Source organism: Diaphorina citri, unplaced genomic scaffold, assembly GCF_000475195.1.
Source record: "Diaphorina citri unplaced genomic scaffold, Diaci psyllid genome assembly version 1.1 scaffold1588, whole genome shotgun sequence".
Taxonomy (NCBI): Eukaryota; Metazoa; Arthropoda; class Insecta; order Hemiptera; family Psyllidae; genus Diaphorina; species Diaphorina citri.
In genome coordinates, this window is record NW_007379014.1 from 60,702 (window position 1) to 74,563 (window position 13,862).

Sequence of the window (13,862 nt, forward strand, 5' to 3'; positions counted from 1 at the left end):
CATTTCCTTCCGATAGCTTTTCAAGCCGAATAGAGGCGACATTTTCAATATCTCACACTATGTTCCGACTAGAATCTCACAAACAAACACTGTAATAGCAACCAAACAATAATGCAGTGTCTACTGCTACGTGAAAGTGTACAGAAATTCTCACATTCTCAATTTCGATAGGTGGTAGTAACAGCGTATTTTCATTTCCCAATCCGGATCTGTAACTGAATCCCAAAATCGAGTGTGAGCTAAATCTAAAACTTTTTTAAATCAAATCCATAACAAATTACAAACAAACAAACAAACAAACAGAGATCTCAAGTTAAGTAAAACCATGTAAAAAGAGCTCAAATCTATGAAAGCACGGTACAGTAGACACTTGAACAAAAAAATATTCGATAACAGAAAAGCGAAGAAAAGCCAGAAAAATACATTTTTATATATCTATATCACAATACATCTCCTTCTTATTTATGGTAGGAACACACTGTTTGATGCTGAAACCGACTTTAGCTTTTGCCGAATGGTAATGGCAAAATAAAGCAAAGATATCTTTTTGTATCAGCCATACACTAGTGTGATGGTCATGTTTAACTGGCTCGTCCTGAACCGCAGTCAACTATTGTGAGGACTTGTGCTTGGTCTTTAGAAGCAAAGAGACCCCTTTGATCTTTCACCCTATGGCAGTGCGAGAATGTAGAGAGCAGGTCGAAAAATAGAGGGAAGGTCGAATACAGACACATTTAAAGAAGGTAGGTACATAAGACAAAAAAGGTATAAAAAAGTTTTGAGAAGAAAACAGTAGAGAAGAAACAGAAGAATAATTAAAAAGAAGAGGACGAAGGAGGAGGGGGGGGGAGAGAATATTTATTTATCTTTTGTTTGTTGCTTGTCAATTATCATGTTCACTGTTGTTGTTGTTGTTGTTGTTGTTGTTGTTGTTGTTGTTTTTTTTTTTTTTTTTTTTTTTTTTTTTTAAAAACTTTCACCCTATGGCAGTGCGGCACAGAAAAAAACAGTGGCAGTGCGGCACAGAAACAAACAGTGTGTCCCCACCTTATTTGAAAGCTTTTTAGTATCACATCGTGTTTTGTTCTTTTGGGAGTTCAATTAGTGACGCCGGCATCAATGCTATTATTCCTAGGTGATCCAGACTGGCAGTGCGGCACAGAAAAAAACAGTGTGTCCCCACCTTATTTGAAACCTTTTTAGTATCACATCGTGTTTTGTTCTTTTGGGAGTTCAATTAGTGACGCCGGCATCAATGCTATTATTCCTAGGTGATCCAGACTCATTTTCTTCCTCTGGAATAATGGCGTCCGATTCTACAAGTTGCCGCTCTAGAGATAACTCTCGCCTTTTCTGAAATATCAAATAGAATCAGTCAGTCGGTGAAGTCATTTGATGGAAATGGGATCTCATAATAATCATGAGATCATTGATTAATTAAATACGCGCTTAGAAGGCAGACGCGCTACCAACTAAGCAAACTACGTTGGTTATATGACATTTTCATAATTAAATTTTCGGCCTCCGTAGCCTCGTTTCCTAGACTACTCACAAAGTACATTCTACTAATGTTTCATCCTTACCTCAGGCGTGAGTATGACAATCCTATTCTCGATCTTGGGCGCGAGGAGGCAGGACTCGTTCTCCAAATCATCCAGCGATGCTCGTCTCGACATCCTAGGGTGGGTATGGGTGGGTGTAGGAGAGTGGGAGTGGTGGTGGTGGTGGGGGGGATGAGGGTGGGAGAGGTGAGACATGTGATCGCAAGAGATGGAGGACACGAGGGAGGCACGACGGAATAAGAGACACAATACTTTCCATTTAGGTGCTGGGCTGCTGGGTTAACACGAGAACACCAGAAAGTAACCCGTTGAAATATGTATTTGCAACCGAAAAACGAGACAATTTTTTTTTGTCGATGGTGGGTATCGAACCCGGGACCGTCTGTAGACAAGCAAGCGCGTTACCTCTGGGCTAACCATGCCCCAATTACTAATCTTAATCAATCTTTACAATCACTTACTAACTACTTCCTCTGTCTTCGTGTTGCAGACAAAGAATTCCCAAGCACCAATGGTGGCTCAAGTTGCGTCCCCTTCTGAGAATATTAGCTAAGCACGACTCTGCCTATGAAGAAGAAGGCATGTATATCACCGTGGAAGAAGAAAAGATCGAAGTGTAACCTCTCACACAGAATCTAGACTCTAGTGGCTGTAGTAACAGTTTCCTACCGAGGTTTTTAGACTCGGGAGATTTAATACGTTTATTTTAAGCAAGCACGACTCTGCCTATGAAGAAGAAGGCATGTATATCACCGTGGAAGAAGAAAAGATCGAAGTGTAACCTCACACAGAATCTAGACTCTAGTGGCTGTAGTAACAGTTTCCTACCGAGGTTTTTAGACTCGGGAGATTTAATACGTTTAATTTAAGGCTGATATTTTTTTTTACGGAAGTGTTTGAAGACACGCTGTTCTTCTTTTAAATAGTGCGTGTTCAATTCATTCAACACTTTGGACATATGCTCCCCCTTCGTAAATGTGCTCACTGTAAAATCAAACAAAATAAAAGCTTACTTTGGGGAGCCAGCCTAGTTAGGTTGGTTGGTAGCGCGTCTGCCTTGTAAGCGCTAGGTCTCGGGTTCGATTCCCACCCGGGGCTGATTTTATCCTTAACAGATAGGTCCGTTCCGGGAACGGCTGGCTTTCTTCTATCCTGTCTTCCTTCTCTCTTCGCTTTCGGGACGATAAGACTATAGTAGTTACAGTTCCCTCTATCAAACCTCTAAGACAGCCCCAACTGCTAACTTTTAAAACAAAAGGTCAATTTACAGGTTTAATGTTCCTAGGTTTAATCCCGTCCTCTACTGTCTCCTATAAATAAATTGACCTATAAATTGACCACCGTTCAACTTTCCGTTGGTGTAAACTTGTAAAGTCTGGTTTCTAAATGCCTCTTTTTTTTAAGGATTCACAGGGAGAAACTGCCCATTTCCTGGCTCAACTCTATTTCTTCTTCCTTTGCTTCACTAATGTGTGTTTGACAGTGGTGTAAACTTGTAAAATCTGGTTTTTAAATGCCTCTTTTTTTAAGGATTCACAGGGAGAAACTGCCCATTTCCTGGCTCAACTCTATTTCTTCTTCCTTTGCTTCACTAATGTGTGTTTGACAAACCTATCATAGACGTTTAATATTACTGTAGTTACTCAATAGTTTTGTTGTTAATATCCGATTGTTTGCCTTTCTCTATGTATTGTTCTGTCCAAGTCTCCTTGTCTATTCCATGATGGATTTTGAAAATCCTGTCATAAGAAACGAAATGAAACACTCTGAAAGAATTTCCGAGGTGAATTTGTGGTTAAAAATCTGGTCTTGGGAACCGGAATGCTTTGGTTCGAGACCTCGTTTGGGGGATAGATGTGTGTTTGATAATTTTGATAAAACAAGGCTTAAGGTGTGTACACACTTAGTCGACGGCCGTCGATCGATGTGAATCAACGTCGATCGAACGGCCTTCGACTATGTGTGGACAAACCTTTAGAGCATTCAAACTTCATCTTGAGATTCAATCTTATTCAACTAGAAATAAGAAAGAAATATGACTTGTGGAATGACAGGGATGGACTGAAGTTAATATTATTGAAAGTAATATTTTATTATTGCGTGATTTTTGAATTGAAAACATTTCCGTCATGTTGTTTATCTTGTTGATATTTATTTTGTTTTAATATTATATACTATTTATTTACTCATAAATTTACGTGAAACTGTTTTAATTTATTTCACTTTTATTATATGAGCGGCTGGATTTGGACTAGATAACTAAGCATCTTTCCCTGTACACGAAAAGTGGCTGAGGTGTAAGGCAACCTTGAGGGAAAATGCTGTTCGGATACGAATAAGAATATTATATGTATACTATTTATTTACTCATAAATTTACGTAAAACTTATTGGTAGTTGTTTCGTGTGGAACGTATTCGGCACAAACCTATGTGATTCCTTTTATGAGGACCTCAATGGAGAAAGTTTGGGACGTATGCGACTCAAATTTGAGAATTTAAATTCGGTTCGGCGTTAAAAATCACATAGGATTGACTATTCACATGCTTATTTGTCAATAGTCATGCAATTATGCCCCGGGCGACACTGTGAGATTGATTTGTTAGTTAGACGGTTAACGTCACTATTGTATAACTGGAGAGGCTTTTTTTTGAAGAGGTTTGACAGAGGGAACTGTAACTGCTAAGGTCTTATCGTTCCGAAATTGAAGAGAGAAGGAAGGCAGGATAGGAGAAAGCCAGCCGTTCCGGGAACGAACCTTATCCGTTCAGAATAAATCCGCTCTGGGCGGGAATCGAAACCGCGGCCTAGCGACACCCTACCAATTAAGCTAACTAGGCTCGCCCAAATACAAGAAATTATAAAGAAAGGAAGAAATTATGGCCTATAGTTACGGGAAACTTACCTTCTAGACAGGGTGACTAAACTTTGCCTATGCCTCGTGTGACGTTTGGACTGCGTTTTCATTTTGATCGCTTCGAAATGGTTTTGTATGGCGAGACCTAACTCTGGACTGTCTTCATCATCCACCTGTGAATAAAATATTGCTTAGGATTAGATAGGTTATGGCCGGGGGTCACAATTAGAGTTTAAACTCAGATTGCTCCAAGAATCTGATTGATTTTTAAAAATTAAAAAAAAAAAAAAGCCAATAGATTCCTTAAACCGAGATTAAATGTTAAATGGAGTTTAAACTCACATTGTGGACCCGGCTATTAATTGAGAACATTTTATTAATTTAACAAGTTATTCATTGAAATTTAAAAATTGAACTTGATTTGTTCGAGAAAATAATGGAAAGTAAAAAAGTTGAAAAACGAGACACGTACCAGGACAGGAGCATTTTGGAACACCGTGTACCCGTCGCAGCCCTTCTGCAGGTACTGCTTGGTAGCCATACTGTACTTGAGCTCAAAGTCCAAATATTCGTCTCCGATCCGAACAAACTTCGGGTCAACTCGGGACCCGGGCGGCTGGTTCGGATCAAATGCAAAACTAAGGCCCGCCACTTGAGGAAATCGGCCTTCGAGCTTTGGATATTTGCATACGGCATTTTCTAGCGCCAACCACAGCTGTTCTCCTGTAGGAAAGAGATCGGAATAGATTAGAATAAGAGTAAGTATCGAACCCGTAACTTTTCAACTGTAAGTTCAATAGTGTTAGAAGTTGCGCCATTCGGTTCGGCGTTTTCAACTGTAAGTCCACCCTGAATGGTAACTTTATCTACCTACTTCAATTACGAATCTTACGATAAAGTAGATTACGAAGTAAGGGAAGTAGATAAAGTCCCTACACAGTTGATATGAAGCCAATGGCGTAGAACGTGTTTTTTAATTGACTTTAACAAGGACAATGAAGAAGACATGGTTTTTGTAAACTATAAAATAAATTATTTATTAACAGGCTTTAGGCATGCGTGAAAAACAAGTATTTCCCTAATATATTCGGAATAGATGAGAATATGCTTTGTTTATACGGATGGAAGGGGAATTTAAAAATTCTATATGTTTAGGACAGTGTTATAATAGGAGGCCTAGGACACTGAAAAAAATATGTGGTGAAAGCTCAAGTTTGTTATGCAATGTGAAAAATTAAAGACAAATAATTTAGGGGACTGTGACTTTCTAGTCTGTGGTTTCCTTGATACCTATCTGAAAATATTACTTTTTTATTTGTATTTATTAGAGTGAAAATGTTAATAATGTTAGAAGTAGGTAGGTATAATGTACAGGATAACAATGATCATTTTACTAATTTTTGTGTAAAGAAATTTGCGACATAGGTACAACATGTTAGTAAGAACAAAGTTACAACAATACATAAAATCCTACCAACAAAAATTTCAATTTCCTTTTGAGAGATGACAATCGAAATACAAAACTATCTACATTCCCCAAAGAAACATCAATTTTCAAATTGATTTGTTTTTGGTTAGTAAAGTTGTTAAGACAAGTGCTACAAAAATTACACAACGAATACGAAATAAGGAAAAGTGTAAGAAAACTATGCAAGAAATGGTGCTGAAATGAGAAGTAGATAAATAGTCAATGATATGATAGGTAGTATAAATAAGAAACCAAGAACCAATTGGTCCTCAGCTTTTGAAAGATAAGCGCACATTTATCCACATCTTCATCCTGGTAGCCTGCAGCGATAGCACGTTAAATGCACCAGTTCTCAATGGTCCGTGTGGTTAGTATCCAGATGGGTGACCAACTGGGCTATCAAGAGCTGTTGGCTTTTTCCCAGTTCCACTCAGGCTAGGTGAGCGTATTGTGAGGAGGAGGATAGATTCTCGCTAAACCATTTTAAAGTCAGTTTTAAATTTAACAGGGTCACGGAAATGTGATCCATACGACGCGGATAGCTCTGCGCTTATCTTTATGATATAGGATACAATTTTAAGTGCACGGCCAAAAAGAGAAATAATCGGGGAAGAATTTCAAAAACATTACAGATAAAACATGATAATCACAATGAAATTCTAGGGCCGGCCACTCACTATCAGGTAGACCTGACAGGTACGGCTGAAAAGGTCCACGTCTCAGGTCTACCTGATGAGCACACTCACTATCAGGTCCGCCTGTCAGGTCTACCTGATAGTGAGTGGCTGGCCTATGTCTAAGCACATTCAAGAGCCTCTATGATACAGCCAAAGCTAGCGGACCCCATGGAACACTGAAGGCACGGTTGGTCCATTGAGAATTGCCTGTCATGCCGAAGGTCCCGGGTTCAATGCCCTCCATCGACAAAAAAATTGCTCTAGTTTTTCGACTGGAAATATAATTTATGATGCTCGTGTGTTGGCCCAGCACCTAAATAAGAAGTAAGTAATGTGTCTCTTTTCATCCATCAGATAAGTTTTCCCCCCCCTCCCCCCCCCAATTTTTTGACCGATAAAATCAAATCGTGACTTTCTTCGTGCAAAGTCAGCAAATAACAGCTCTGCTCTCTACAAAGTTAACAGAATATTGTTAATCATACAAAGAACCATAAACCAATCTACGTCTACTCCTTCACACATATAAAATCAACTTTTTATTCACCTCAGACACGTCACTATTTTGCCAATTTACAACAAAGTTTGTTCCAAAGATCTTTTTTTTTTCAATAGAGGGAACTGCAACTGCTAAGGTCTTATGGTCCCGAAATCAAAGAGAGGAGGAAGACAGGATAGGAAAAAGCCGAGAACGAACATTATCCCATCAGGATTAAACCCGCCACGGACGGGAATCGAACCCCCGGCCTAGCGCTTACAACGCAGACGCGCTACCAACCAAGCTAACCTGGCTAGCTACACTTGGTTTAAACCGACAAAACAGTGACTTGTCTCAAGTTATTTAGAAAGGGAAAATCGGAAAAAGCCACAACAAATGCACATTTTCTACAGTTCCCCGCCGAGGAGGGCCCAAACCAACGCTCACCAGTGACTTGTATAACAACAGTGGGGTCTCTGATGGGCAATAGCTTAATAAGATCCCCCAGTGTAAATAAACCCGGCTCATACACCTGAAAGTGAGAAGAGATTGCGATAGGAGATCATTGATTAATTAAATACGCTCGGGAACACAGGTACATGAGAAGCCGAGGACAAACTGGGCGCATTCTCAGTTTAACGTTTCCCAGCGAGACCAGAGCCTTGCGCCAAGGAATGAAATTGAGCCGTTTTTATTATTATTTATAAGAGGTTTGACAGAGGGAACTGTAACTGCTAAGGTCTTATCGTCCTGAAATCAAAGAGAGAGAAGACAGGATAGGAGAAAGCCAGCAATTCCGAGAATGAACATTATCCGTTCAGGATAAAATCCGCCCTGGGCGGGAATCGAACCCGCGGCCTGGCACTTAGAAGGCAGACGCGCTACCAACTAAGCAAACTACGCTGGTTGTATGACATTTTCAAAATTAAATTTTCGGCCTCCGTAGCCTCGTTTCCTAGACTACACAAAGTACATTCTACTAATGTTTCATCCTTACCTCAGGCGTGAGTATGACAATCCTATTCTCGATCTTGGGCGCGAGGAGGCAGGACTCGTTCTCCAAATCATCCAGCGATGCTCGTCTCGACATCCTAGGGTGGGTATGGGTGGGTGTAGGAGAGTGGGAGTGGTGGTGGTGGTGGGGGGGATGAGGGTGGGAGAGGTGAGACATGTGATCGCAAGAGATGGAGGACACGAGGGAGGCACGACGGATTGGGGAGGGCACATAGAAGAAAACAGTAGAGAAGAAACAGAAGAATAATTAAAAAGAAGAGGACGAAGGAGGAGGGGGGTAGAATATTTATTCATCTTTTGTTTGTTGCTTGTCAGTTGTCATGTTCACTGTTGTTAAAAAAAAAAGACATCGAGTAAGCACATGATTTGTTTGACAGCGAAGGACATCCAGCACTGATGGTTACTCACCAGTAAGTTCCAACACTATAGTAGGTGTAACGTCAGGTAACAGAAGGACTAGATCTTTGTAAGTAAAAGGCCCAGGGGGGTGAATCTGGAATCAAAACTAAACGCCTTGACAACACATTGCACAGCCCGTTCCCACTTGTCGCTCGGAAAAAAATCGTGTCGTGTGTAGTGGGAACAGGAAGAGTAAATTACATTGCCTACAGGACACTCGGGAAAAAATCGTATAACACTCATGACAAGTAGGAAAGGGCTCTAAATTCACAGGGAGCTTCTTCTCAATATACGAGTGATAAGAAAATTTGATGTTGTTGTTATTGTTAGTCTACAGTCGATCGACATCGACTACCCACAAAAAGTAGGTAAGATCGAGATAAAAAAAAAAGAAGTTTGATAGTGTGTCCTACATCACTGCGCCACTGGAGAAAGCATTTAATACACGATATTATAAAGTTTTATAAAATAAGATTGTTTTAAAAGAGGTTCGATAGAGGGAACTGCAAGTGCTAAGTTCTTATCGTCCCGAAATCGAAAGGAAGACAGGATAGGAGAAAGCCAGCCGTTCCGAGAACGACACTTATTCGATCAGGATAAAATCCGCCCGGGCGGGAATCGAACCCGCGACCTAGCGCTATATGAAACTTTGCTGAGATGAAAAGTGTAAAAGAACAGTTTTTTTTTTTTTTTTTTTTTTTTTTTTTTTTTTTTTTTTTTTTTTTTAAATTTTTTTTTTTTGAAACTTTGCTTGATGAAAAGTGTAAAACAAACTTACCTTATCAGATCGGAAGGTTCCAGAGTTGAGGAGAACACAGTCAGTCCCAGTAGCTGCCAGCAGGACATCGCTTATCCAATTGCCCATGTTGGTTTCCTGAGTTCTGATAACACTAAACCTAGCATCCAACTCCACAGCAAAGTGACCTAACTCCTCATCCAGCTTTCCTTCCATGATGCCTGATAGAATGAAAGAATATCGTGAGTTCGAATCCCAGAGTTGACAAAAAAGTATATGTGTAACATTCAATGTTTGAAATCCGTCATTCCATACTATTTCTATTGGAAATATTTTCACGTGGATTACTTTTTGGTTATCTTGTTTTGAACCAGAACCTACTTGGAAGAATACAACGGTTTGGGCATGCTATGACACAGACTTGTCATCAGTCTAACAGAGTGGCAGTTACCTGGCTACGAAAAAAAGACGGTGAGGTAAACAGTAACTCTTTTAAGAGATTTGATAGAGTGAACTGTAACTGCTACTGCCAAGGTCTTATCGTCCCGAAATCGAAGAAAGAACGAAGACAGGATAGAAGAAAGCCAGCCAACATTATCGAACATTATCCTTTCAGGATAAAATCCGCCATGGGTGGGAATCGAACCCTCTTCCTACCCCTTACAAGGCAGACGCGCTACCAACCAATTTCAAGTAAACTGTAGTGACAGATTGCCTTTGCGGGGATTTTCAACTTTTAATGTTGACTTTAGGCTGGAGCCATGTTTCAGGCATTTAACCAGATATGAATACTTTACTTACTATCGTACGGTCTGAGAGCGTCTATCATGCCTTGATCCCGGGCATACTGTGACGTCACATTGATTTCTTCTATCCTTACATCAGGTTTACTGGCATTGGAAAAGTCTACGGTGATTCTGGAGAATTGTCGAAAGTCTGTGCCACTTTTGATGATGTACTTGCCGTTTATCTGAGGAAGAAAAAAAGTATGGCTTCATTATTTATGTCAACATTGGACGGTAGCGCGTCTACCTTGTAAGCGCTATGTCGCGGGTTCGATTCCCGCCCGGAGCTGATTTTATCCTGAACGGATAAGGTTCGTTCTCGGAAAGGCTGGCTTTCTTCTACCCTGTCTTCCTTCTCTCTTCTCTTTCGGGACGATAAGACCTCGACAGAATTGGAAATAAGAATACAGTCCCCCAACTAGACTTTGTAGTAGAAACTCCCTGTTTAGGTTAAAGAGGCCTGTTTCACCTGATCCTTTTTTTTCTAACTTCTCAACTTACCGAGGTGATTTCATAGACATGATCATGACCACCGAGTATCAGATCGATCTCATCTACTTCCTCAGCCAGATGAATATCATTGGGAGTTCTCATATGAGTGAGTGCTATGACATAATCACAACCCTCACTCCTTAGTTGAGCACCAAGCTTACGGCCCACCTCACAATAGTCTGAAAAATATAGGCACAAGTTAGATAATAATAATAATAATAATAATAATAATAGTGCTTATTTATACTGCTCGCATAGGACTGAAAAGTCCCTTTACTCCAGCAGTAGGCTACTACTATTATTGTGGTCAAATTCTCAAATTATATTGAGGATAAAATTCCATACCTCAGCTGGGATTGAACCCACGCCCTCCTGTTTACCAGGAAAAGAAGAGAATTAAGTAAATTTTGGGAGAGAGAAATTTTGGGAGAGCAGAAAGTAGATTGGTAGAGAGGAAACTGAAAGAACTTTTCGTATTTCACTTGAATGAACAGAAATACCTAGGTATCGAAGAAAAACACGAAAGTAGGTAACAGAAATTTTCGAAAACATTAAGTTAAACATATTCTTCTACCTCAGCTGAGCTCTCTGCTTGTAATTTGGGAAACATGAAATTCCCGAGGTAAAGAGGTAGGTATAAGCAAACAATATTACCTACCTACTTATACATAAATAGGTAAATATTTATGTATTTACCTATACTTACCTACATAGGTATAATAAACCTACTGGAGAATATTAGGTATTCACCCTCAAATAAGATCTGTGTTAGTAGCTTTAGATCGTCCAGAACTGTATATAGGCAGTTTTTTAGGAGGTATACATATAGGTATGTAGATGTAGGTAAGTGTCCTAGTGTCCCACTTATAATAACAAAGGTTTATTAAGGTAGGTAACTATAGGCCAATTTATGAGGAGATTTCGAACCAAAAAAGAGGAAGAAGTGTAACTTTTGTAACATCCTATTGCTATGTACCACTGTTTCAGTCCACAGACTGAAGTTGGAAAACAGAACGAAATTGAAATGGAACAAAAACCTCAGGTAAAAAAAAGAAGTACTTACGTTCATTATTTTCTTTTTTTTCCTATTTTTTAAATTTTGTATTCTGCTGCTCTGTGTTTGTATCCAACAGGATTTTTGCCATGGTACCTACTTTTTCCCTTTACATTTTCAAATGGGCAACTAATAGCTACTTGCAACTCACCGATGTAGGTAATACGTATAGATATTATATAGGTACAAAATTACGAGAAGGTAGGTTGGTAGTCTTGTTCCAGAGATTTCGTTGAAAAAAGATCGCCATTTCTTATCACATTTCTAAACGCTCTGTGATTGGTCACAGGATTTGTGACGTCATTGCTCTTGTTTAGATTTTTGTAGCCCATTGAATTACCATTGAAGACCATTGGTTTTGATCATTTTTTCGTCAATTTTAACAATTTTTCTTATTTTTTAATCTGTTTGAATATTTTAGACATATTCAAATTTATTTTCCGTATTTTTCTTTATAAAGAAGTTTTATTTTTAAAACTATTGGACTGTTATTTGGTGCCCGTGGAGCTATTCCTGTATTCACTTGGAAGACCTTGACAAACAACAAAACCCTGTCAGAAATAAGCCTCCAAATGTCCAAATTTTGAAAGAATCAATACGAATCCTTAATATTCATTTCTTCAGCTAACTCATTATCAAGATGACATCACCATTCTAATAGATAAACCTTCCAGATGGTTAAGAAATTGAATTCAGATAACCGGACTTTATAGTCAAGGGACAGATACATCTCAAGCCAGTCTCTATCTCTTCATTGTTACAAATATTGTTTACTACTTAGTTAGGCTGCCATACACCACAGTGTCCAGTTACAGATACTGTTGTGTTCCAGTGTGCAATAGCACTTCAAAATCTACTCCAGACAAAGTGTTGATATCTGTGCCCAGAGATGAAAACCGAAGGAAAGCATGGTTCAATGCAATGAGAAGGAAAAATGTTCTATCCTCTAAAACATTTGAAGCTGTTTGTGTTGATCATTTTGATGTAAGTAGTCTGATTAGTCCATATAGTTACTGATGATATAATATTATCACATCATTTTATTACAGATTTGAAAGTTCCTTTATTTCTTTTAATATTCAAAGTACCTACCTAATAACAAAACCCAAAGATATATACCATTCTCTATACATTTTCATAATAAGGTAAAACACCCAGTCATCGACACCCTTAAGGATTTTTTCATTTTTAATTTGCTATAACTCGTCCATTTATTGAGGTAATTAAGTGATTATAGACTTTTTTTAATTGTTATATACTTTTCTTTAAAACTGATTAATTTCCAATTCAATAACATTAACCATGTCTTCAGAATTAACTGATTTATCAGAAAACCCCTGTTGTTTCTATAATCGTCACTTTTTGAGAGTGCTTGTTGAAATTTTCGGAACCTTCTGTATGAGTAATCGCCCTACGTTGTAACCAGTACCCTGAGTACTTATCTTACCTACAATGAATGATATTTTTAAAGCAGTCCAATGTTTTTTTACTTTCTATTATTTTAAATATTATTATTACTTATCAATCTTATCATTATTACTTTTATTCTTTCTTTACATACTATTTTTTTTACTGTCAATATTTAATTACTTCTGCTCCTGAAAAATAAATACCTATCATGTGAGTAACAGGTAAAAGATACCTAAGTACCTATGTGCACTAAAATAATTTTAAATGTAAAATTAGATAAAAAGGGTACTTGAACAGTATGTAGGTAGGTAAGTAAGTAGGTAAACTACATTATTGTACTCGAATTTCTTTCTAGATTACTGAGGGTAGGTAGTATTTTAGGACCTTTTTTCCAAAAAGAAAGTGCAATCTCAGGCTTAAAAATTGGAAAATCATCACTTTCTAATCTACATTTTTTTTCTTTAAAATATACTCCCTACCTACCTATCTACCCTTAATGTACCTATGTACCTACGCTACCTACCCTACCTATTTCAGTCTTTTTCAATCTAATAATATTATTTTTTTTAAATTTTCCCAATATGTAAGACAAGGAACTCAGTTCTACTAAAAAAAGAAAAAGAGAAGGTTTTGGATGTGATTTCTCTAGCTTTTGACTTCCTCTTGACTTTTGCCATTTTTAATCTAAGAATTAAACAGAGTACCTAAGGTAGATACAATTATTCATTAATTACTCACCATAATTTTATGATTTTGAAAAACCAAATAGAAGATTAGTATAAGGGATGGTAAATCAGAATATATAAACGAATTCGAACAATGCGTACATTTGAGAAACATTCATGTGAAATACTTGTTACCCGCGACGCATTATTTCTACACCGTTCGGTGGACTTCTCTGGACTACCTCGCCACCTAATTATATAATAGCTTT

At 38.3% G+C, this 13,862-nt stretch overlaps 1 protein-coding gene across 1 annotated transcript; it reads right to left on the reverse strand.

Annotated features, from left to right (window-relative positions):
- Positions 1–1,223: 1,223 nt before the first annotated feature.
- On the reverse strand, positions 1,224–10,656 carry LOC103516514 (trifunctional nucleotide phosphoesterase protein YfkN; the record flags this gene model as incomplete). Its single annotated transcript, XM_017447085.2, has 8 exons — positions 1,224–1,353; positions 1,584–1,813; positions 4,465–4,591; positions 4,891–5,141; positions 7,486–7,570; positions 9,230–9,408; positions 9,989–10,157; positions 10,474–10,656. Coding segments are annotated over 8 exons (1,344 nt in total), but the record flags the coding sequence as incomplete, so codon positions are not given.
- Between the last annotated feature and the right edge of the window lie 3,206 nt (positions 10,657–13,862).